The sequence below is a fragment of the Callithrix jacchus genome, chromosome 9 (genome assembly GCF_049354715.1).
Source record: "Callithrix jacchus isolate 240 chromosome 9, calJac240_pri, whole genome shotgun sequence".
NCBI lineage: Eukaryota > Metazoa > Chordata > Mammalia > Primates > Cebidae > Callithrix > Callithrix jacchus.
In genome coordinates, this window is record NC_133510.1 from 11998265 (window position 1) to 12024356 (window position 26092).

The 26092-nt window shown below is 36.8% G+C and overlaps 2 protein-coding genes and 1 long non-coding RNA gene across 3 annotated transcripts in view; 2 read left to right on the forward strand and 1 right to left on the reverse strand.

The window, feature by feature from the left end:
* On the reverse strand, window positions 1–443 carry SMIM10L1 (small integral membrane protein 10 like 1). Its single transcript, XM_078338301.1, has one exon. The coding sequence runs from the start codon at window positions 257–259 to the stop codon at window positions 53–55; it is 207 nt and encodes a 68-aa protein (XP_078194427.1). The 5' UTR covers window positions 260–443; the 3' UTR covers window positions 1–52.
* Window positions 444–11973: 11530 nt separating this feature from the next.
* The window catches only part of LOC144577837 (uncharacterized), a 135033-nt gene continuing 120914 nt past the window's right edge, over window positions 11974–26092 (forward strand). The window contains exons 1-2 of the long non-coding RNA XR_013522458.1: window positions 11974–12089; window positions 25336–25473. This is a non-coding gene — a long non-coding RNA (uncharacterized LOC144577837). The remainder of the gene's footprint in view (window positions 12090–25335; window positions 25474–26092) is intronic.
* LOC100394761 (taste receptor type 2 member 43-like) lies at window positions 14907–16121 on the forward strand. Its single transcript, XM_054237968.2, has one exon. The coding sequence runs from the start codon at window positions 15039–15041 to the stop codon at window positions 15969–15971; it is 933 nt and encodes a 310-aa protein (XP_054093943.2). The 5' UTR covers window positions 14907–15038; the 3' UTR covers window positions 15972–16121.

A 26092-nucleotide genomic window follows, 5' to 3' on the forward strand; every position in this document is an offset into this window, starting at 1 on the left:
CTAGGAGTCCGCCATCTTGCTGGCCCCGGAGGCCGTTAGCTTAGTCACGGGTCTAAATGTGTACCTGCAAGCGAATGTTGAGAATCACCGAGCCCGCGACGTAGAAGTACGGAAAGTTCATGCGCAGCTGCCAGGCCAGCTCGAAGAAGGCGAGGAGGGTGCGGGAGAGCCCCTTGCAGAAGACGCCGTACGAGGTGGGGGCCGCGGCGGGGCTTGAGGCCCTGACGGCCAAGGAAGACGGAGCCGCCTCGGGGGCCATGGGCCGGGTGTCGCCGCCCGCCCAGCGTCTGTACCGAGGGTTGCCGCAGGGCCTGCGGACCCCCTAGCTACGGCCGGGACTGGCGGGACGATGGGCAGAGCAGCCCCCGGGCTCACAACTAAGCTTGTGGCTGCCGCTGCTCCGTCCAGTGAGGGGCGCCGGGTCCAGGCGCCGCTGGTGCCCCGCCTCTTCCTGTCTGCTTCTCACAGTGGCATTTACCATTTAGAGCTCAACTCGTGATGGAGCTGAAATAGGATGTGTTATATAACATGTACGAACAGCCATGCAGATATGACCACTTTAAAATGAAAGCAGCTAAGCGAGTTGTAACTTGCTCTAGGGCACACAATTTGTAAGGGCCAAAGCTAAATTAAAACTTCAGTTTCTGCTGTGTTACATGGGATGTTAGCCAGGAATCTTACCCTTTTGATTTCATAACATTAACTCTAGTATTAGGTCAAGATGATTCTAAGCCAGTAAAAGCACAAGGTCTCTGTAGTCATAATATACCATAAACATAAAAGATCACAAACTTTTTCTTTGGATTTTTCTATGTATTAGGAATATTTAAATTGCAACTGACAGAAATAGCACATTCAAGCAAAAAGAAAGGTCCACACACATGCGTATATACACAAGGACATATATACAAAATCATATTACCATCCATGTAAACTCTTAAAAAGTTGAGATTAGCTATGAAGCTTCAGTCATTTCTGCGTGGAGATGCACCTGTGAAAGCTGTGGCTAGGCTCCAAGGCCTGGAACACTACTCTGTACTTCCAGACTGAATACCTTTAGAGTAACAACACAGTGAATCTCCAATAGCCACAATACTTTTCTGTTACTTAAATGATGGACATTACCTTATCTTCACTCATCTCCCATTTTAACTAGAAAGCACTGTATTTTTGAATCTGTTCACACAACGTCTTCATTTGTGGATTATTCAAATGTGTGATTTCTCATCATGACCCTAAGATTACAGTCTAGTTCTGAAAAGCATTTTTCAGATATTACACATCACACCCTACACTGCATGTCTGGTAGCTACAGAGCGTAAGTACTGTACTCTAGAGTACCTCTGTTTCTATATAGTCTACTGATGATATGACTGGTAGAACCAACATGCCATTGAGAAATTTGTAAAAAATAATTTTGTGTTCCCAGATAGTATTTCTTCCTTTGCTACTTTGCTATACCACTACCACTCCAGTGAGATAGCACTTAGAGGAATTATGACAGCTTCAGAAATACTGGTATAGAGGCTGAAGAGCAGTGTAAAATCAACGATTAATTCCGAGAACTGGGAGAAGATGTGTATTTTCAGTTCACAAATATAATTTGCTCCCTTTCAAAATTGAAAGACTAATACATAGAACCATTCAGGGTCACAGAAGTCATTACATTCCTGGATTTTTCATGTAAAATTTATTTGATTTCATTTTTCATGTAAAATTTACACATTTACAAATGTGTAAAGCGATGTGAACTCATTCTCTCTTCTATTCCTCTTTTGTGCCACCCTTGACGTCCTACTTGCCCCAGCTCTGGGTAACTCCATGAAAACCTTGTCTTCTACCCTGAGACCGTGGGAAAAATAGCCACTCATTGATAACATGGCCAGGTTGAGGTTCTGTTATAATGGGAAGGGAATAGGCAAAGAACAGTCACATTGCTCCAGATTCTACTCCTTAATGATCTAGAGCTGAGGAAGGATTTTTTCTTTCTACCTGAAAATGGGATAGGACCAATATTTTAGATGGTTGTAGTTTTTATCTGCCCCTTTATGTTTAGATTTGAATGTCTAATCCACACTTCTTCTCAATAGGCACATAAAAACAGACTGTCAACAGTAACACATCTTAAGCCATTTCTTTGGGTGGTATTTCATTGACTCTTTCTTGGCCTTCATTTCCTAATCTTTTTAAAGTTTCCTATTTTTGATGTTATATTCCAGTTCTAATACTTTATAATTTCTTGTTTGATCCTTTTGCAAAGTTTTAAGGTTGGCTTCAGTGGATCTGCAAAGTACCATACTGTCAAATTCTCAATTCCTTTTTTGAGAATTTGCCAAGGTAAGTTCTCTATTATGTAAGAAATGCATTCAGAATGCGAGGACCAGATTGATAGGATCCAATCCCAAAGGCAAGAGAAAACTTGCAAATCAGTGAAAGAGAGTTTGCCCCACATTTGCATGCTAACAAATTGAGTTCAACCTTTCAGTCATCACCCAGAAACTGCTTGAGAGTTATAGGAAACTTTTACACAGATTTAGAGCAGTTCTGAAGGGATAACAGATTGTATCGATTATACCAATGATTAGGTTCCATAGTAACACTGGGCAATTTCTGGATCAAGACTGTACAATCAAGCATCAGATATGTTGCACTGAAGCAGATGATCAGTTACAACATGAGAGATTAAGGTTTTTCTCTACGTGTTCTAGTTATGAGGCAGAATATTTTGCTGATGGTGATATTAGGAGAATTCATGAATGTTTGGAAATGGCTTGATTGTACAGATTAACTGAATTACTGGCTCAGGTATTGGAAGTTCCTTTAACTGACTTTTTTTTTTTTTTTTTTTTTTTTTTGAGACAGAGTTTCACTCTTGTTACCCAGGCTGGAGTGCAATGGCGCGATCTCGGCTCACCGCAACCTCCACCTCCTGGGTTCAGGCAATTCTCATGCCTCAGCCTCCTGAGTAGCTGGGATTACAGGCACGCACCACCATGCCCAGCTAATTTTTTGTATTTTTAGTAGAGACGGGGTTTCACCATGTCGACCAAGATGGTCTCGATCTCTTGACCTCGTGATCCACCCGCCTCGGCCTCCCAAAGTGCTGGGATTACAGGCTTGAGCCACCGCGCCCGGCCTTAACTGACTTTTTATCAGTTTAGCCACCTCCATAGTTTATCAGCTGTGTTTAATACTGCTTAATATTTTTATACTTACATTCATACCACACCATTAACTTGTGCTAATACTGAACCAGAAAAAAGGACGATTTCTTTTTGGACACTGATTGATACTCAACCCTCTGGTTTGCTGTCTGCCTAATAATTTTTGGAGGTGGGGTGGTTCAAGATAGCTAATTTTTCTCAGCCATTTGTCCTCTGGATAAAGTGCAGAATTAATGATGTGAATATTACGATCCTGATGGAGTCCTTTGTTTATTAACGTTCCATTGGGAAATCAGTGTTCTTTGGAGTCTGTAATCTTTCTTATTTCATTTTTATCATGTACTGTTTTTTAACTTTTATAGCATATTTGATTCACTTTATGGTAAACAACCTGCTGGGTATGATACTTTTGCAGTTAGTAGCAACCTTCTGCCTTTCTGATTACTCTGATTCTGATTCTTCGAAAGAGCAAGCTGAGTCAGACCCCATTGATAATGTTGTGGAAGGTTATATTCTTGATATGATGGGAAACCTTGACCCCTTGAAAGTATTGACAAAAACTGTTTTTTTTTTTATAAGAAAAAAAAAAATCAAGTAGAAGCCCACATAAAAACTCTTTCATTTTTCTTTCTTTCTTTTTCCTATGGCTTTAATGCATACATATAGTTTGGCATCATTGTAATTCTCACCAGAACATTCTCAGAGCTAAACATATACTCTTATTTCCACATTTCAAGCAAGACTTTTCTTTTTCTCCCCTCCCAACTCTCTTTTAGACAATGAAACACAATAATTGTGAGATTATTAAGATCTATTGTATTCTTGGCTACAAGGCCAGAGAGGTTGCATGAAAAATCACCTATGCCTGAGTCTATCTTTTTTTAATTGAGACATTTGTAAACCATGCATGTGGAAGAATATGGTATAGTATGCATTTATGCATGCATTTTGAAAACCAGCTTAAGAATCCTTCCTTTTAAGTGGTGGAAAACCAAAAGAGAACGTTGCTTCTGCTTTAATAAGGAGAGTAATCTAGGTAGGCTCAAAAGTCATAATTTATTTTGAGCTTGTTAGAACTGAAGTTACAAGGTGAGCAGGTAAACTGAATTTCAAAAGATGACAAGCCTTTCCAAATAGGACACATGAATTGTTTCATCTGTGGCATAGCTCCAGAAAAGTTCTCTGGCATTTTGGTAGGTAAGAAGAAAATTGCTGAAATTTTAACCAGTGCTTACAAAGGTTGAGTGTAGTTTAGTGTGACAGTTTAGAATACTTGGGAGCCCTAGACACAGGAGTTATCTATAATTGCCAGCTTTTCCCTTTGGGCTTCTACTGAATGCTTACTGGAAAGATTGAGGACAGAGCAGGAGACCTAAGGAAGCTCCACTGTGGTATATGGTATAGGAGGCAGAATAATGGCTTTCCCAAGGCTATCTGTGTCATAATCTTTGGAACCTGGTAGTATGTTACATTAGATGGCATGGGGACTTTGCAAATACAATTATTGGTATGCACCTTGAGATGGGAGCTTATCCTGTATTATTTAGGTGGGTTCAGTCTAATCATATAAGTCCTTAAAAACATTATTTCTTAACTAAGGTTAGAGTGATGAAACATTTCTGACTTTGAAGACTAAGGAGGCCCCAAGCCAAGGTCTGCAGGTAGTTTCTCGAAGTTGGGAATGTCAAGGAAATGGATTTTTCCCTTAGAGCCTCCAGAAAGCAATGTGGCCTTGCTGATACCTTGATGTTAGCTTAGTAAGACATACGTCAGACTTCTGGTCTATAGAACTATAAGATAATTTTGTAGCATTTAAGCCACTAAATTTATGATAATTTGTTACAGCAGTAGTGCAAATCTAAAACAAGTGGGAACAAAGTCTTCTTAAATTTTAAGGTGGAGTAAGAGAAACTGGAGAAGTCCATTTACACTGTGGATGCTGCATGAGTAAAAGGTGGTTGCTGGCCAGTGCGAGGGGATGGGCAGGAAAACTACATGTCTTTATTAAGCAAGATCTACCTGCTGCTGAGTGAGGGGCATGGAATCCACTGTAACTTGGACCCTACTCTTCTATTGGGCAATAGCTGATTGGCACCAGGGGTGAAGTAAGAAACCTGCCTGTACTCTTGGGTCTGCACTGTTACATGTTAGAGGTCTGTTATCACAAGGGAAGTGCAGGAAACTTACTTGTTCTGGGCTATGCTGGCTAAACAGAAAGGATCTGCCACTGAGGGAGGGCAGAAAACCCACCAAACCTGGACTCTGCATGAACACCATGCAAAAGCCATTTGCTGCAGGAAGGGGGCTGTTAACCTGGTGGTATCAAGACCCTCCAGTGATACAAGACATTGATTGGCTGACACTCAGGGAGGGGCAGGAAGGTTGCCTGCCTTGGACTCCAATACTGACACCTGGTGAAAACCTATTGCCATTGGAGGAGGGGAAGAAAACCAGCTTTCAGCCAGGATCCTGCACTGATTTTAGGCAGTTTTTCTTGTGGGAGTGGTAGGAGCATTAAGAAAGTCCCATGTCTACACAGGGAGGGGAGCATCACACACTGGGGTCTGTTGGGGGGAAATAGGGGAGCGACAGTGGGGGATGGGGAGTTGGGGAGAGATGGCATGGGGAGAAATGCTAGATATAGGTGAAGGGGAGGAAGGCAGTAAATCACACTGCCACATGTGTACCTATGCAACAACCTTGCATGTTCCTCACATGTACCCCCAAACCTAAAATGCAATTAAAAAAAAAAAAAGAAAGAAAGTCCCATGTCTGAGGCAAAGGTAGGTAGACAGGGGCAGTTGTTGGAGAACGAAGAGCTCCCATTGCCCCACCATGAACTTTTCTGATTAACAAGCAATACCAGTATACTAGGAGAGGGACATGAGTGTGGAAAGAGATCCTTTCCTACAGTGCATGTGTGGACTCCCGAAGCTGAACACAAACACTGAGAATCCCTTTGGTACTCCAGTCTCTCCAAAACACAAGTTACTGGCATTCCACCACTGGAGCCATTTGAATCTAAATACAGATAAACTACAGACTGGATTAATTTTACACACTAATAGTTTGACAGAATAAGAGGGAAGTCCATGTTTGAGTGGCAATATTTAGGATTTATCTCAGGATTTGCTGTAAATACGAATACATGGTCAAAACCTTAGTCATTGTTAAAAGAAAACAATGGCCAGAGGTTGAAATTATCAGACAGAACCTTTAAAAATAATTATGATTAATATTTTAAAAATCTAGTGGAAAAGATAACATGCTCAAACTGGAAATTTTAGTAGAAAGATGAAAACTAAGAGGCCCAAATGAAAAACTTGATGTTGGAGGTAAAAGATTCCTTTGGCAGTTTACCAGCAGACTGGAAACAGCAGAGACAGAATCAGTAATATTAAAGGCAGATTATTACATATTATTCAAACAAACAAAAATGAAGGAGAGAAGGAGAGAAAAGATTGGAAAGACTGACAATATTAATTGGTGAGGATGGGGGGGCAACTAGAATCCTCATACATTACTGGTAGATATGCAAAGTGACAAAGCCTCTTTGGATGAGTTTGAGTCTTCTGAAGTTAAAATACCATGAAACCTAGCAGATCTGACACAGGCACCATTCCCTCCAGATAATTTGTTCCGTGCTATGCTCTGTTGTGCATTGCAACTCTTGTAGGGTATATCCTTTCTTTCTCTCTGCCTGCAACTTGCACCGCACCTACTACTCCCTACTAGGCTCATCTCTTAGATCTGCCTTTCTTCCATCCTGTTACCTGGGCAGACACCTACTTTCCAGCTTCTAATAATGTAACTGCTTGGGTAGGAGGGAATTGACTTACCCCTGGTAGGGTCCCTCATTAATGGCAGACATTGGGCTAAGTGCCGGGTAACACTACATATCATTCCACAATCCTTCCACTGTGTAAGTTATAAAAGTTCTAACCCTTACTATGTACCTGCTCAAACACAATTATGGCTACATCACGGCAAAGGAAATGCCTTAACATTTTTGGTTTCAGGTAGCTTCAAACCAGGAAATGCATCCAATGCCACTTTCCCCAACATTATTATTCCCTGTGCTAAAAAACAAAGCCAGGAAAGTAATGGATTCCACCTTAGCTGGGAGGTCTGTCATTGGGGACAATCCTGTAGCCTCCAGTTATGCAATTATAACTTCTTAGACTGGAGTCCTCATGGCTATTTGCAGGGTGACCGTACTGATGTCTGCATCCATCGTGGCATCAATCACAGTTTCATAGGCACATCCCGTTCTCCTATGATTTGGGTCAATGCGGGGCTGATATATCCCATACCCCAAGTAGAGTCCATGCCACTCCAAGACACTTTATGGCAACTGGGACATCTTACCACCACCTTTAACACCTGGTGTGAGGTATATCATAATTCCAGTAAAAATTATGCTATGACCTTTATTCATAATGATACAGGTCCATGCCTAATTTGGCTAGCCATCAATATGTTTTCCTTATGGGAACCAATATTTCCATTACATCCCAAAACTCCATGTTTGTGACCCAAGTGCTAGAACAGGCTTGGTTTGCCTCATGTATCACTCACTAATTAAAATATATCGAATTTAAATATTACTAGTGTCATGGTATTAAGGAGACAATCTGAAGCATTCCTACCAGTCGATTTGACATGCGATTGGCAAGGTTTCTCTGCTCTTGCCACCTTAGAATGTGCCGTGTACCAGGTCAGACACAAATGATTCCTAGGTACACTTAACATCCTATATTCTCAGCCATAGTTGTCCTAGCCACTGCTAGTGTTGCTGTTGCATACTGAATCAGTGAAAGCAGCCACCTTTGTGGATAGCTTGGCCAGAAATGTGTCTAGTGAAGTTCTACAGCAGGGTATAGATCAAAAAATTCTTGCATGTCTGCAAGCCCTCAAGGCTGACTTAGAGTACATAGGGGAATGGCAAGATGCACTGGCATTCTGACAGCAATTAAACTGCAACTGGGAGCATAAGCATATCTGTGTCACCTCTCTACCTTGGCATCACTCAATACATAGTTGGGATGAGGTGAAACAACACTCTGGGGAATCTTACATGATAATTTAACAGCAGATGTAAAGCAACTTAAAACTAAAATTCAAGAATCTCTAAACACCATAGATCTACATGTCCAGCAAACAGCCATATGGAAGGATGTACAAAAACATCTCTCCTGGATAGACCCCCACTCCTGGGGTTAACTCCTTGATTGGAAAAGGATATTACTGATTATACTCCTGTTTATCTCATGTTATTTGCTAATTGTAGGATGCAAAGCTGGAAAATGAGTTGTAACTGTTACCTCTTATAAACCTACTCCTGCACACATCTGTACTCTTCAATCAACAAAACATGATGCAAAAAACAGAAAAGGGGGAGACGTAGGAGATTGGTCAGGGTGGTGGGAGAAGCTATAGGGAAAGAAGCAGGCCTTTTGAAAGGTCAGAAGGGTCTGCAAAGCTTCCAGAGAGAATAAAGCTGAAGGCAGCTAATTCTCTTACCCTGAGGCTAAGGGCAAGGAGTAGGTAACAGGGAGTGTAAAGAAATCTGTCCAGATAAGTTTACTTATGTTTTCTGGAGACTGACCTTTGATCATCCACATGCAAGACTGCTCCCTGCAATGGGGAAGGACAATGTTAATTACCCACAAATTGTGTTGGCTCCAGGCCTTTGACATTATGCTAGTACTGAATGAAAGCAAGTGGCTCTGGCTTATCAGGACTGCTCTCTTCAGCAGTCCCCTAGCTGCTCTCATGCAAAATACCTGTGTCTGAGTACTCCTTTCATCCTTCATTCGGCCAGAGTCTGTGGGACAGACTCGGCAGCAAAGTACATTTCTAAGTATAAAATTAGGGTGATATGCATATTCTCATAGATACCACTGTAATAAGAGTTTTTGCTGAATAAAGGAGAATAGAGCATTATGGTACTAAGAAATTCAAGTTAAAATTTAAAAGTTTTCTTTTTTGTTTTGAGACAGAGTGTCATTCTGTTGTCCAGGCTGGAGTGCACAAGTGCGATCTCTGCTCAATAGAACCTCTGCCACCTGGGCTCAAGTGATTCTCCCCTATCAGCCTCCTGAGTAGCTAGGACAGCAGGTGTACACCACCACCACGCCCTGCTAATTTTTTCTATTTTTGGTAGAGACAGGATTTTGTCATGTTACCCAGGCTGGTCTTAAACTCCTGTGCTCAAGGAATCCACCTGCCTTAGCCTCCCATAATGCTGGGATTACAGGTGTGAGCCACCACACCTGGCCCAAAACTTTTCTTAAATTAATGAAAAAAAAAGAAAAGATAAGAATTGTAAATCCACCTTCTTAAGGCTGTTATTAATTTGAAACATCAAAATTTGAATATGAATGATTACTAGATGCCTTTTTTCTCATTTCCAATTTAATTACTAATGATACACATTTCAAAGTGTCAGAAAGTCATGAATTTCCAAAAAATTATAGTACAGTGGACATTAAATATGTAGACCTATTGTCCCAAATTGTGTCTCTAAATGAAATATTTATATTGTTAGCATTCTAATTGCATAATACTATTTATGTGTACACTTGGGAAAAATATTTTGTTACTATAAATGTTTTAGTTCTACATTAGAGAAAAAAATCATAGAAAGACAAATTTGTTAAGGTATAAAACATATTCAGTATGATATTTGAGTATGTTTGTGCAAATATACTAATTTGACTGCTATAGTAAAATCATCCAGATTTAGTCACCATAGCTAAGAATGTGAAAAAGCATTTGCAAGAATTTGGCTTGCTAATCATGTGATTAAAACATGAAATAAAGTTGATACACTGTGTTATTTCATAGAGCATTAGTCCATGTTCATATTGAAAAATGCCCCCAAAAGCCCAAAATAGAACCCTAATTGTTGGAGGTCACTTTTGCTATAATTTTTAAAACTGTAGTAAAAGAAAAAAAATAAATCACTGAAAATATGTTCGTTTTACATTATTCTTGATGAAATCACATGAGGGTATTTGTCTAGGCCTGATGCTGAAAATAACATAGGAATCATGAGGCCACGAGGAAGAATAATAGTGTTTTCTCATCACCCTGAACTCTAGTATTTAAGAAACGAGACTGAAATTACATTTATCAAATAGCATCCTCCCTTCTACCTGCCATTATTATTATCATCATCATTATATCTACATCTATCTCATTAAATGACTTATTTTTGAAATATTTAAATACATAATTTGGAAAATAGGTAATTTTAAAAAGATGATCATTGTGGAAAAGTTACAGTGGTAAACAACAAAGGTCAAGTCAAGCTTAATAATTTATATTGAGAAATTAAGTGTAGTTTCATTTATAATACATTGCTTAAGCAAATAATTATTTATGGATGACCTTAAACTAATCCTCATTTCCCTATGATCACTGTAGAAACAATTTAGATTTTAGTGTAAATAAAACTTAATAAGAAGGATAAAGCAAATAACATTTTATGAGCAAGCTTTTATTTCTAAAGAGAGGATTTTAGGACCAAAGTGTCAAACAGAAGTAAGACCTCAGATCTTCTGTCACACTTGAGTGAGTGATGATGGAGTTTGAAGCTTATCGTTCTATAACCAAAGCTATATTCATGGATAGGGAATAAATGGTGGAATTCCTTAGAGGCACCAGATTCAGTTTTGCTTCCATGGGACTTAAAATCTACGTATAGCAGATGTCCTTCATTTTTTTTTTAAATAAACTTGTGAGTACTGTTGTACTATTTGATCTTTTAAAGATTGTTATAAACTAAGAAGTCCTGATTTCTGCTAATAATAATTTCTGTTAATAAAAACAGTCAAATTTAAATGGTGGAATAGAAAGGTGGAGCTGTGGTTGAGGTACTAGATATTATTAATTGCAATGACATTTTGGGATGCAATGCTGCTCATTGAATTTCCCTGTGAGGAGACTTTGTGGTGATGACCCAGCAACAGACAAGCCATTATCCAAAAAAAGCTACTCACATCAAATCAATTTCCAGTTTATTCCAACTTTCAGGAGAATGCCTAGATCTTGCTTTCATTCCCTTCTGTGACAAGCTATTACAAAAAGAAGAAAATCGTAACCATTTTCATGTCAGGTGTATGAAAAATTTATAAAAGCTCTTTTTTTAAGAACTTGGTGTTAGGAATAGTTTATTTCGTTCCTCCATTAAAAATGACTTATAGAAGGAGAACAAAAGTTTATTTCTACCCCTAAAACAATAAGACAAAAATAATCAATGTCGAGAATCCGATAGACAGAGGTAACAACCGTTAAACATAAGAGAAGAAAGAATCAGTGAATTGGAAGATAACTACCAATGAAGCATAAAGAGATCAAGAGATGGAAAATATAAGGTTAGAGGGTAAGAGACATTGAGGCTACAATCAGAACATCTAGCATATTTCTGGAGTTCTGGAAAATTAGAAGAGAGAAAATGGGGCAGAAACAATGTGGAGATTTTTCCAAAAGTGATAAAATGTATCAGTTCATATATTTTTAGAAATAATCAAACTTCAGGTGAGTTAACTAAAAACAAATTAACATAAAATGACAGGACATCAAAGACAAATAGAAAATCTGAAAAGTAACTAGAGGAAAAAATAGGCTATGTTAAAGGGAATAACTGTCTAAATGACAACCAGATTTGTAAAAGACAAAAATGAAGCTAGAGTTTAATGGAATCATGTCTTCAGTGTATTTCAAAAGTAGAATAGACCTTGATAAACAGAAACTTAAAAATAATATTTTCAACTACAGTAAAAATTACTATTATTATTATTATTTTTGTTTATAGAGTTGGAGTCTCACTCTGTTGTCCAGGCTAGAGTTCAGTGATAGGATCATGGCTTACTGCAGTCTGGAACTCCTGGGCTCAAACCATCCTCCCACCTCAGCCTTGTGAGTAGCTTCACTATGTCTGTCTAACTTTTTCATTTATTGTAGAGACAGTTTTGCTGTTTTGCACAGGCTGGTCTTGAACTCCTGGGTGCCCCTGCCCCAGCCTTACAAAATGTTGCGATTATGGGCGTGAGCTACCCTGCCTGATCAATAAAAATTATTGAAAATATTAAGTTGAATATGCAAGAAGGAATGCAAATTAATGAAAATGATAAATATGTGCATACTTCTAAATGAATGTTTACTGTATAAAATAATAATTGGGATAATTATATAATTGATAAGATATATGCAAATGGCAAAATATAGACTGGAGGTAAAGGTGACAGGGATAAATTTAGTTAAATTATTCTTTGAACTTTTCTGTGTCTATGATGAGATTTTGCACAAAGACCCTGTAATTCTACTCATAGGTATATATACAAAGGAATTGTATCAAATGATATGTGACAGAATGCTCTAGTAGAATTATTCATAACTGTTCAAAAAAGAAGCTGGCCAAATATATATTAAGAATGGATGAATCATTACAGTAAATCCATTCAATGGAATAATATAGAGACATGAAAAAAAATCACAAGTACATGCAATTATGTGATTAAATTTCAGAAATATAATGTTTAGTCCAAGAAGCCACATACAAAAAGAACATGTAGGATTGCACCTATACAGTTCAAAGCAGGCCAGACCAAGCTTTGTAGTTTAGGGTTGCACAACTAGTTGGTAAAGTATAAAGAAAATCAAGGAAACCGTCATCATAAATTATGGATATTCCCTATCTTAGGAGATGTGAAGAAAGTTTTAGGGGCTTGGAAAGTAGCATGGGGATGGACATAGGCTGTTTTTGGTGTTCCTTGTCTTGCCCTGCATGATGGTTACATGAGTGTTTATGATACATTGCCATATTTTCCATTTTTGTTTTGGTTCATTTCTAAGTGTGCATTAAAATTTTAATATAAAATTTTTAATTAGGAGAAATGTCTCATAGAAATGATTATTACTCATCTCATTATATACTGAGGGGAAAAATCAACTGTGTGTATACATTCCTATACAACTCTAAGAGGGCTGAAGTAGGAACTTTCTTATTTAGTTGCAAGTTGAGGAAATTTGAGATGTTATCTGCCAACCTCAGATCTTTCCAAAGGATTTCTTCTAGCCTTAATTATCCGCCTCACAGGAACAAACCGTTGCCATTTCCCGTCTATTTTTTCTTTTGGCTCCTGAATTCCTGACACAACTAGCTTGTACATATTCCCCACATTATTGGTTTAGCAGAGTTCTTTTATTAGTTATGTTTTTCTGCAAGAGAAAACCCTTCAAAATTGTGTTAGAGATTTATACCTCACATGTCTTTGGATTTTTTTTTTCTTTTTTTTTTTTTTTTTGAGACGGAATTTCACTCTTGTTACCCAGGCTGGAGTGCAATGGTGCGATCTCTGCTCACTGCAACCTCCGCCTCCTGGGTTCAGGCAATTCTCCTGCCTCAGCCTCCTGAGTAGCTGGGATTACAGGCACGCGCCACCATGCCCAGCTAATTTTTTGTATTTTTATTAGAGACGGGGTTTCACCGTGTTGACCAGGATGGTCTCGATCTCTTGACCTCGTGATCCACCCGCCTCCGCCTCCCAAAGTGCTGGGATGACAGGCATGAGCCACCGTGCCTGGCCTGGATTTTGTTTTTCTAATCTGAGTTTGGTGGATGGCTCTGGTGATTTGAGATAGGCAAAATTCTGCATCTTCGAGGTAGAGTTTGGCCAATTTAGTCTGGATTGCAGGGTCGGGAGGGGGCAGTCTGACTTCACTAGTTTCTAATTTTCCTGGAAACAGTGTACTAGTCAGGCGATAGTCTCATGGTAAATGGAAAGAGGAAGAATCCATTATATGGAAGCCATCTCAAATCTCTTTGCAAAGTGTAGCAATATTCTGTTTATCAAAGCAAGTTAAATAAATGATTGAACTCTAAGTTCAGGGGCAAGGTAGTCAGTCTTCTTGTGATGGGAGGATACTGCAAGATTATATATCAAAGGGTCTGGTACTCAGGAGTACTTATAAAATTGCTAAATATTTTAATTAAATAAATATTTAAATGTTAGACTTGAGAGAAACTATACCAAAGGCCTAAGAATTTGAGATATGTTTGATAACTAAATAGTATTCATGGGATGAAAACCCTTAGTGGAAAATAGGACAAATTTCACCTGGACAACCTCCTGGAAACCCATTTTTTATTTTGGAAATTACAAGAAAATAATTTGTTCCATTCATAAGTGGGGTGCACATGTGTGTATTTATGAGCTTATGAACAATGAAGTTATACAAAATTATTAGCAGCAACCAGATCTTAAGGAGTATTGGCCTGCCTGTAGTTCTCAAGACAATCTTAGATGCTTTTGATAAAAGAAGTTTGGATTCTTTGTGTTTAAATCTGGAATTTAAAAAAAAGTCCATATTGGTGATGATCTTAATTATGACCAAACTCCCTTTAACAATTTAGTCATTTACTATATGATCTATGTATTGGATTTTAAAACTTCCCTAACAGCTGAAGTCACTAAAGACAAATGATGGAGAGGTTACACAAGGAAAAACTGCAAACACCGAAAGAGAATATATCCTTATTTGCATATTAGCAAATGAGAAATCAGGCTTTCTGTCAATTTCAGTATGAATAATCGCAGCCTGTAACAGACCAGACAGTGAATGAATGAGTTAATATGAGTTGTTTTGAAAATAAGAATGTTTTCCATAAAGAGAGGATTGAACTCATGCATTAGCATGCCGTGCTGATTTCTGGCTTGACACTGGTAACCACAATTAAAAGTCAAAAGAATGTGACAGCACATTCACAAATCAGGTACATATAGAATTTAAGGCCAGGATATTCAAGCAATCACAATCAATGATATTATACCAGCATTTAAAAAATTCCTTTTTGTCTGTTCAGATATGATAAGTTTTTTAGCCATCATTTCTTCCATTCTAGTAGTGGTTACATTTGTTATTGGAAATTTTGCTAATGGCTTCATAGCATTGGTAAATTCCATTGATTGGGTCAATAGACAAAAGATCTCCTTTGCTGACCAAATTCTCACTGCTCTGGCAGTCTCCAGAGTTGGTTTGCTCTGGGTATTATTATTACATTGGTATGCAACTGTATTGAATCCAGCTTTTTATAAGAGTGCAGAAGTCAGAATTACTACTTACAGCTTCTGGGTAGTAACCAGCCATTTCAGCAACTGGCTTGCTACTGGCCTCAGCATATTTTATTTGCTCAAGATTGTCAATTTCTCCAACTTTATTTTTCTTCGCTTAAAGAGGAGAGTTACGAGTGTCATTCGGGTGATAATGTTGGGGCCTTTGCTACTTTTGATTTGTCAGCTTTTTGTGGTAAACATGAATGAGATTGTACGGACAAAAGAATATGAAGGAAACATGACTTGGAAGATCAAATTGAGGAATGCGATATGCCTGTCAAATATGACTATAACCCTGCTAGCAAACTTAGTACCCTTCACTCTGACCCTGATATCTTTTCTGCTATTAATCTGTTCTCTGTGTCAACATCTCAAGAAGATGCATCTCCATGGTAAAAGATGTCAAGATCCCAGCACCAAAGTCCACATAAAAGCTTTGCAAACCGTGATCTCCTTCCTCTTGTTATGTGCCACTTACTTTCTGTCTGTAATAATATCAGTTTGGAGTTTTGAGAATATGCAAAAGAAAGCTGTCTTTATGTTCTGCCAAGCTATTAGATTCAGCTATCCTTCAGCCCACCCATTCATCCTGATTTGGGGAAACAAGAAGCTAAAGCAGACATTTTTTTCAGTTTGGAGGCAAGTGAGGTACTGGGTGAAAGGACAGAAATCTTCATCTCCATAGAATCACAAGAAGGGCATTGTATGTCTTCGAGCAGAAAACAAACTGGTGGTGTATGAAACATGTTATATTTCTTACTGTTTTTTTTTTGTAATGTATATATATGAATAATTTCAAATGTATACCTATAAAAGTCTTTTACCTAAAGTTAATCTAAAAAAGTGTGTGTGTGTGTGTTTATGTGTGTATGAAAACTTAGGAACATCGACAATAACATACTCTTTATTGTTTTTTCACACAAACTGCCAAATTATACAAAATATAAAAATTTCTCAGAATTATGAAGCCTTGAATATTTCATACATATATTTTATATTTCATTTGAAGAATTTATGTTGTCTATTCATAATTATTAAGAACTAACAGCTTATCTCAGGAAAAATATTGCTCTTTTCTATTGTTATTTGAACCACACAAATATACCACAGTGTGGTTAGAATTCATTGTTTGAACCTCTAACTTTTTGGATGGTAAGATCATTTAATTCTAAATCAATAATGAGGATGTGTCTTTGGGTTCATATTTCATTATGAGTTCCTATTTTATAAGATCATTTAATTCTAAATCAATAATGAGGATGTGTCTTTGGGTTCATATTTCATTATGAGTTCCTATTTTATGTTTAGTATAAAGCCAACAGAATTATTGTTAGAAAACAATGCACACAATAAAGTTCGGGTGACAAGCATATATAGAGTAAATTTCATCTTTGTGTACTGTAAACACTACTGAGGAATAGCAGGTTTAACACACGTATGTGAATGGCTTAAACAAAATCTCTTTTATAATAGGGATGAAAAATCATGATCATGATCATGATCATGATTGCTATTATCAGTTTCCATATGCAGTAAGAAAAGTCATTTCTTCCAGCTTTTGAACTAAAGAAAAGCTTTTTTTGAAGTTGAGATCTGATGTAAATTATTTTAGTATTTTTTCTAAAGCACTTCTAAGCCCCTGAATTGCGAATTATAGTCTTATCTTCCATTTATAAAATTCCTTCTAAACTTTAGATAGGACAACTCAAATCTTCCGTTTTCTTAAAAAAAAAACTGTCAATATAAAAATAGTCTAGAAATTATGGAAAATAATTCAGTGAAACTTTTCGTAAATGTTAAAATAGCATCTATAAAATCTATGTATTAATCATAGGATGTGCTTTACCATTGTAATTTTGTTGTCGATGAAATGAAAGTATGTTGACATATTCATTAATAGGAAATTCTATTATAAGAAGGAAATGTACAATCTTGTTCACAGCTAAATTCTAGATGACTGTATTAATTCTTGATATCATGAAATTTTAACAATGTTATTTAAACCTTAAGATAAATCATCCTCACACCTGATTTATGTATTTTTAAAATTATATATCTTCCTCAGTACAATCTAAGCATCGTAAAAAAAAGATACCATGTCTGTCTTGCTTTCTGTTGACTCCCAGGACTTAGAACCTAGCACAAAGAATAGATGGTCAAAAATGATATTTTAATGAACAAATAAATGGGTGGATAAAATGGGTAAGTTGATGTGGTAAACCACTGAAAAGGAAACTCATCACAAAATCTACAGTTGCATGAATTCCCGTGTTCTGGTCTCCAGTGTAGGTTACACAATTATCCAAGAAGGATCATTCCTCAGAGGAGTGGTTTCGCTATTCTACAATTTTGGGGGAAGTATCACAATAATATAGTCCTGATGCAGCTGCATCAGGTGTCTGAATTGGAGACAAGGTAGAACATCAAAATTAGAAGGCACCTATTACAATATTTTTAAAAAGCACATAAAAGACTTTTGTCTATTTGCATATATATTTTTATTGTGAATTACATATTTGTATTATGATATTTTCTAATTGATTGTTATATAAACAAAAATGGCATTTTATTTCAAAACAATGAGCTAGTAACCAGTTACTTTACTAAAATGTTTTTTATGTAATACCTGATATTAAAGTGATGACGTTTATTTGAAGGCAAGTTTAAGACAAAAAGAGCAGGGACGTGGAAATTGAGATAAGAAAAAAGTGTGAAACAATGTGTGGGGATGTACGGTCTAACTCTGCTGGCCACCACTTCACAGTGAGATGAGAGAGACAGCATGGTGGTTATCAGATGCATGCACTTGGCTCCAGCACTTTTCCAGAATGGCTGCAAGGGGAAACCACAGTCAGCATTAGTCCATGGAAGTGAGAGAGGAGGGAGAATGTATCTGCTCAGCTGTCTTCTGTTTGATTTCCCATTGGCCAGGGTTTTTCTGAGGCAGAACTACCATCTCTGCTGTTTTGTCTTACATTATCCAGTCCCTTGGTGGAGATTATGAAAGTCAGACTTCATTCTTATAGTGTGGTGATCCATTCAAGTCCTAAATGGAAAGATGATCTGGATCATGCAAGGTGCTAGTGAAGCGAATCTGAGAAAGCACATGTTTTTACCCAATACCTCCCACTCCTTGTACCACTCAGATGTGCTCATGCCCTCCAATTATGGCTGGCTTTATGAGCATATGACTTGCTCAGCTGCACAGGTTTTTGTGCTTAGAGGGGCTTGTGCTTAGAAGGACTCTATGCTTGGATTAATGTTCTGCACTTGCTGTTTTGTTTTTCAGACAGAAGATGCTCCTCTGCTAGAGAGGGAATGATCTTGCACTAATTTCATAGGGATTTTCTCTCCTCTCTCCTACAGGCTTGTCAGAGACATGTATAGAATCCTATAGTGCCCACTATACATGCCTTTAGGAGGTTTGAATTCTGCTGGATCATCTGGCACAGTGGCCAGAGCAGCTTGAACCAGAGCCTGTATCTGCCATAGAGCCTTCTTTTGTGCTGGGTTCCACTTGAGACCAGTAGCCTTTAGAAATTTTGTTTATGAGTCAGAGCAGTATTCTCAAATGTGGAATATGTTGGCTCCAAAAGCTCAATAGGCCCCCCCCGCAATTGTGCCTCTTTTGTAGTGGTAGGAAATATATAGAGAAAGCAACATGCCATTTACTTTAAAAAAGATTGTTTCTACATGTGTAGTAGGGACACTGAACACCTTAAAATATCACCTATGTTGTAGGTCCCTGAATCTTCTCAGGGTTATCTCTTCTCTTCTGGTATTTTACTTCCATTCAATGTTACAGTATTTTACCATATTTAATAAACTTGCCACTTCCTGATTATTGCACCAATGAATATATTATTATTATTATTGCTATTATTTTGAGACAGGGTCTCATTGTGTCCCTGAGGCTGGAGTGCAGTGGTAGGATTATTGCAGCCTCAACCTTCTGGGCTCAAGTGATTCTCCTGCCTTGGCATTTCTAGCAGCTGGGACTGCTGGGGCACACCACCATGCCTGGCTAATTTTTATATTTTTTGTAGGGCTGACATTTCACCATGTTACCCAGGCTGATCTTAAACTCCTGGGCTCAAGCAATCTGCCTGTGATGGCCTCCTACAGTGCTGGGATTACAGTCATGTCCTCCAGGGCTCGGTCTGTAATATTATTAATATATTTACATTAGCACGATGTTTTAAAAAAATGTAAATTAAACTGAGAACAGAAGCGACATATCCCTGATATAAAACAGTGAAGCAGTGCTATTATACTTAAAATACAAGGCAAATTGTTTTGATTTTCCCTCATAATGGGTGATGATAAGAAACATTCACCAAATCATGAGCCCCATTAAAAGTACCAGAAGCTATGCTCTGCTCGGTGAAGACAGCACATCCTGGAAAGCATTTATAAGTGTCGATTTAAGTTTATGGTAATCTGCATTCATTCTATAATCCATCTGGTTTTGGTAGAGGCCAGATAGGTTAAGTGAATAGGGTTATAGACAGGACTGCTGTCCCCTGTAACTTCCGAGTGTTTTGTCATGGCAGTGACCAATTTTATTCCATAGGGAATTATTAAAATAGTGGTTATTATTTTTTATACATTGTGTTGTCAGTAGAGGAGAATTTCATCAGAGGCTTCCCCTGGATCCTGCTATAATAATGTCCCTTACTCTACAGGTCAGGAAGAATGTGAGAGTTCTGCTAGCTGCCATATATATCCATTTCAATTACACATTCAGGAAGAGGAAATAACTACAAACTGATTAGATCCACTTTAGGATGGACATGAGCCAAAGCTCTAGGTAGCACCAAGAAGTTCCACTGAAGGCTAGATGTGATGGCTCATGCTTGTAGTCCTAGTACTTTGGGAGGCCAAGTTGGGAGAATCCCTTGAGAGCAGGAGTCCCTGTGTAGCATATGGAGACTCCGTCTCTACAAAAAATTTTAAAAATTAGCTGATGTGGTGGTGCATGCCTATAGTCCCAAATACCTGGGAAGCTGTGGCAGGAGGATTGCTTGAGCCCAGGAATTCCAGGCTGCAGTGTGTTATGGTCCTGCCACTGTACTCCAGCTTGGGTAATAGAGGGAGACTCTGTCTCAGAAAAGGGAAGAAAAATAAGTGGAAGTTCTCACTGGTATCTTAAATATCAAGTAAAATAGGATCAAATCAATAATTAACAATCTTTGGTCCCTGCCTATAGTGAGGTAAAAATGAAAGTAGTTATACAAATAGTATATTAACTCCTAACAAAATTAACCAAAGACAGTTTTATTATCATTTCTTTTTTTGTTGTTGTACTTTTTGAGATGGAGTCTCAGTCTGTCTCCCAGGCTGGAGTGCACAGTGGCTTGGTCTTGACTAACTACAACTCTGCCTCCTGGGTTCAAATGATTCTCCTGCCGTAGCCACTCAAGTAGCTGGAATTATAGGCACACAACACAACACCTGGCTAATTTTTGTATTTTTAGTGGAGACAGGGTTTCATTATGTTGGCCATGCTGATCTCAAACTCCTGATCTCAGGTGGTTCACCTGCCTTGGCCTCCAAAAGTGCTGGGATTACAGGTGTGAGCTACCATGCCTGGCATATCACCTGATTTTTATAGGTGATTATACTGAGGAAGGGAGTTGTAAAATGGCGTCTCAGATAATAGTCATATGAAGCAGGGAATCTGGTTTCCTGTCTTGGCAGTCTGACTCCAAGATCCCCTCTTAGAAACAATTATACTATTAAAACTGAAAAGAATAAAATCCAAGATTGGAGACTGCTTTTAACATCTATTCATCTTAAACCATTAAGTAATCAAAAATAAACAGAGAAAAATAAAATTGAATATTCATACACGGAGAAGTGTAGACTCTTCACTGGAAAACGTTTTTTTTTTTTTTTTTTTTTGAGACGGAGTTTCGCTCGTTACCCAGGCTGGAGTGCAATGGCGCGATCTCGGCTCACTGCAACCTCCGCCTCCTGGGTTCAGGTAATTCTCCTGCCTCAGCCTCCTGAGTAGCTGGGATTACAGGCACGTGCCACCATGCCCAGCTAATTTTTTTTGTATTTTTAGTATAGATGGGGAAAACATGTTTTTTAAGTGCCTGAAAAATAATTATAAAATTGCTGAGTATTTTAATTAAATAACTAATAATTAAGTATAAGGCTCAAGAGAATAACTTAGTCAAAGGCCTAAGCATGAGAGATTAAGTTTGATAAACATTGAAAATGGGCTGAAAAGCCCAAGTAAGAAAATTAAGTTTTCATTTTAGAAAATATAGAACAATAATTTTTCCCAACCATGAGGGTTGTGTATGTGTGTGTGTGTGTGAATGTGTTTATGTTAACAAGCTTGTTAACAATAAGTTATACAAAATTATTAGCTGAAAACAGCCAGATTTAAGGAATAGTGGCCTTCCTGGCCTTCCCAAGAAAACCTTGGATGCTTTTGGTTGGAAAAGTTAGGATTCATTCTACATAAATCTGGCATTGAAAAAATTAATCAACAGCGGTCATGAGTCTAGTTTTGACCAAGCTACATATAACAGTGCAGGCATCCAATGTATGATTTATGTATTAGATTGGAAAATTTCCCTAGCAACTGACATTGCTGAACACAAATTATGGAGAGGTTAAAAAAGAAAAAACTTGCAAAATGATGAATAAGAATCTGATTTGATTTGCATGCTAGCAAACGATAATTCAGCTTTTATTTCAACATCAGGATGACAAATTTTATCTTATAACAGGGACATAGTATTTGAATAGGAGTTAATTTGAGCCATTTTGGAAATTTGCATGTTTTCCATTAAGACAGCCTTGACCTATTTCAACAGCATGCCCCCATACTTTCCTGTTTGACATTAGTCAAATAATTTAAAAGGAACAAGAACGTTACTGTGCAATCAGAATCAGGTGAATGTAGAAATTAAGGTCAAGACCTTAAAGGGAATTTTGTCCATTGATATTAGGCCTGCCTTAAAAAAATTTGGACATGGTATGTTTACTACTAATCATTTTTTTCCATAACAGTAATGGTAGAATTTGTATTTTTCCATGGGCACCTTCATTACACTTACAGACTGTTTTTATATTTCAACAATTTTTTTCCTTCGAGTCCTTTTAAGGAGTTGTTAAACAATGCTGAAATTTGCCTTACAGTATGCTGTTAACTAATCATATTTTTCAAAGTCATTTGTCATAATGTTTGCTTATAAGAAATATGTCTAGCATAATTATACTTGTTAATAACAAAGTATTTAAAACTTTAAGAAAAAATAGAAAAACTAATTAAGGTAATGAATTAATAAATATATGAAATAAATACACAATTCATTATTACTAAATGTGAAATTGTCATAGAATTTTAAAAGAGTAACAATTTTTGAATTAAGAATACATTCTGATTTATAATAGAAAAAGGCTTAAGAGTATTAGGTTTAATTATGTTTTATATAAATATGAAAGTGTAAAAATTAGTCCGATGTCACTTATTTTGGAAAGCATATGAAGTAATGGGAATTTTCATACACTGCTCCTAGAATTGTAAATCAGAGCAATTACTTTGAGTATGGCATTATCTGATTAAGATGATGGATCACATCTGAAGATCCAGTATTTGTACTCTTATCAGAATAAATATACACACGCGTATATCACTGAGTTTTAATAGCTAAAGTTGAGAAGTCTCTATGATATCAGTGATAAAATGGATACATAAATTATGGTACACTTGTACAATAGAATACTATACAGCAATCAAAATGAACCAACTAGGGAAACGTGTTTACAAATAATATAAATAAAAAGGAAAATGAACAAATTTGAACTACATATACATATGACAGAAATTAAGATTGAAAAAAGATTCAGTAAAACTCCACCTATATAAAGTTTACAAAAGTACATTTTCAATAAATTGCAGTTTATTACGTTGATGGTAAAATTCTAAAGTGAGACCTATGAGTGATTATCATAACAATTGAGATAGTAAGGAAGGAGGAAACAAAAGGGAAATGATATCAACAGGAAGGCATATATGGAGAGTGTCTGGATTGCTGGCAAATTCTACTTTATGACCAAGAGGTGGTAACATGACTCTTAAGGCTATAAATTTTTTCTTTACTGTACATTTAGGCTTTATTACTTTACATATATATATATATATATATATATATATATATATATTCTGTGCTTCACAATAAAGAAAATATTTAAAAAGCAGAAACATATAATAAACGAATGACCATAAAATTGTAAAACATTCTCAAAGACATCATGGTAATTAGAGTTTTTGCTGAATAAAGAAGAATAGAGCATTACGATAGTAAGAAATCCAAGATAAAATTTTAAACTTTTCTTTAAATTAATTTAAAAAAGGAAGAGATAAGCTGGAAGCCTACCTCTATCTACATTCTTAATGTTATTCTTTCGTTGAAACATCAGGTTTTGAACATCTGTATTCTACTAGACACTTTTTTCTTTTTTCCAATTTAATTATTTATGATAATATTTCAAAGTGGCAGAAATTAGTGAATTTCCAATAAATTAAAGTAATATAGATATTAAATATACAGAACAATTTTTCTAAATTTATCCATCAATGAAATAATTATACATATATTTTTACCATTCAAAGATTATAATACCATACAAGTGTACACATACATGAGGAAAAATATTCTGATACTACTTTTTTTTAAATATTAGTGAAGAATTAGTCGAAAGATAATTTTGTTAAGGCATGAAACAGATTTAGTGTAACTTCTTTGACTGCTATGATAAAATCACCCAGAGTTTGTGACAGTAGCTGAGTGTGTAGATAAGCAGTAGAAAAATTTTCACTTGTTAATTATGCTGTTAAAAGATGAAATGAAGCTTATACACCCTATAATTGCACAGGATTTTTGTGTAAGTTTATATGAAAGTGGAAAAAAATTAAACAGCCAAAAAGAGTATTCTTTGCTGGAGGTCACTTTTGTTGTGATTTTTAAAATGTGGTAAGAGAAAAAAAATAGCAAGTGAATCATTGGAAATATGTTGGTTTTATACCATTCTTGATGAAATACTATGTGAGGATATTTGTCTAGGCCTGATGCTGAAACTATAAGAATCATGGCAGGCTTGGTGGCTCATGCTTGTGATCCCAGCACTTTGGGAGGCCCAGGCTGGTAGACCACCTGAGGTCAAGAGTTCCAGACAAGCTTGGCCAACAAGTGAAACTCTGTCTCAACTAAAAATACAAAAGTTAGCTGGGCATGATGGCAGGCACCTGTAATCCCAGCTACTTGGGAGACTGAGGCAGGAGAATAAATTGAACCTGGGAGGCGGAGGTTGCAGTGAGCTGAGATTGCGTCATTGCACTCTAGCCTAGGGGTCAAGACCGAAATTCTGTCTCAAAAAAAAAAAAAAAATCATAAAGCCATGAGGAAGAATAATAGGGTTCTCCCACCACCCTTAACTCTAGTACTTTGAAAAGAAGACCCAAATCACATTTATTAAATAACATTCTCCCTTTTAGCTGACATCATTGTCATTATTATCATGATCTACATTTACATCTCTCTTATTAAATGGTTTATTTTTGAAATACCTACATCTATTGGGTAACATCTAAGTAATTTTTAAGAGATATCATTGTGGGAAACATATTAGTAAACAGCAAAGTTCAAGACAAGCTGAATACATTTAGATTTAGGAAGTTACGTGTAGTGTAGCTTAAAATACATTGCTTAATAAAACAATTATAAATAATATTAAACTAATCCAAGGAACACTATAAAAAAGATTTGATTTTAGTATAAATAAAATTGCTTATTAAGAGAAATAAGTAAGCCATTTCATGATCAAGCTCTTATTTCTAAAGAGAGGATTTTAGTACTAAATAAATCAAACAGAAGTAAGCCCTCTTCCACATCTTCTCTTTTTCCTTTGAGTAATAATGAAGTTCACAGGCAAAGAGTCCCATTTCTATAACATAAGCAAAGTGAAAATTAATTCATGGAATACAATGATGTAGCTGTGGTTGATGAACTATATTTTATCTATTGCAGTGATATTTTGAGATCCAGTATTGCTCATTGAGTTTCCTTGCGAGAAGAGTTTATGGTGAAGACGCAACAACAGACAAGCTACTATCCCCAAAAAAGCTACTCATATCAACTTTATTTTCAGTTTCTTTCAAATTGAAGGTAAATTCCATGACAAAGATTTTATTCTATTATTTGACCAAAGTGTTGGGAAACGTAGAACATGTTACCATTTTCATTTCTAACATACTAAAATGAAACACAAAAAGCCCCCCCAAAAAAGCACTCTTAAAAAGAATATGGTTTTAAGAGTAGTTTGTTCAGTTTCCCCATAGAAAATGATTTATGGAAAGAGAATAAAAGATTTTTCTGAACACTAAACCAGTAAGACTAAAAAAAGGAATGATCGATACTGAGAACCCAGTAGACAGAATTAACCAGTTAGATGCAGTAGAAGAGAAACTTAGTGAATAGTAAGATAGCTACACAGAATAAAGCGTAGAGAGAAAGAGATTGGAAATACAAGGCTAGAGGGTAACACCTGATGCTATAGTTAGAACATTTAATATGCTTCTGGAGCTCTGTAAGATTAGAGGAGAGAAAATAGAGCAAGAGAAATGTTGCAAGGATTTTTCCAAAAGTGATAAAATGTATCCATCCAGTAATCTCAAACTTCAGGCATGATAACCAAAACCAAATTAACGTAAAATAATACAGGACACCAAAGACCAGTAGACAATCTGAAAGACAGCTAGAGATAGAAGATAGAGTATGTTAAAAA

Bases quoted from the DNA above. Each gene is read 5' to 3' on its own strand.
- LOC100394761 (XM_054237968.2), top strand. From the start codon at position 15,039: ATGATAAGTTTTTTAGCCATCATTTCTTCCATTCTAGTAGTGGTTACA.
- SMIM10L1 (XM_078338301.1), bottom strand. From the start codon at position 259: ATGGCCCCCGAGGCGGCTCCGTCTTCCTTGGCCGTCAGGGCCTCAAGC.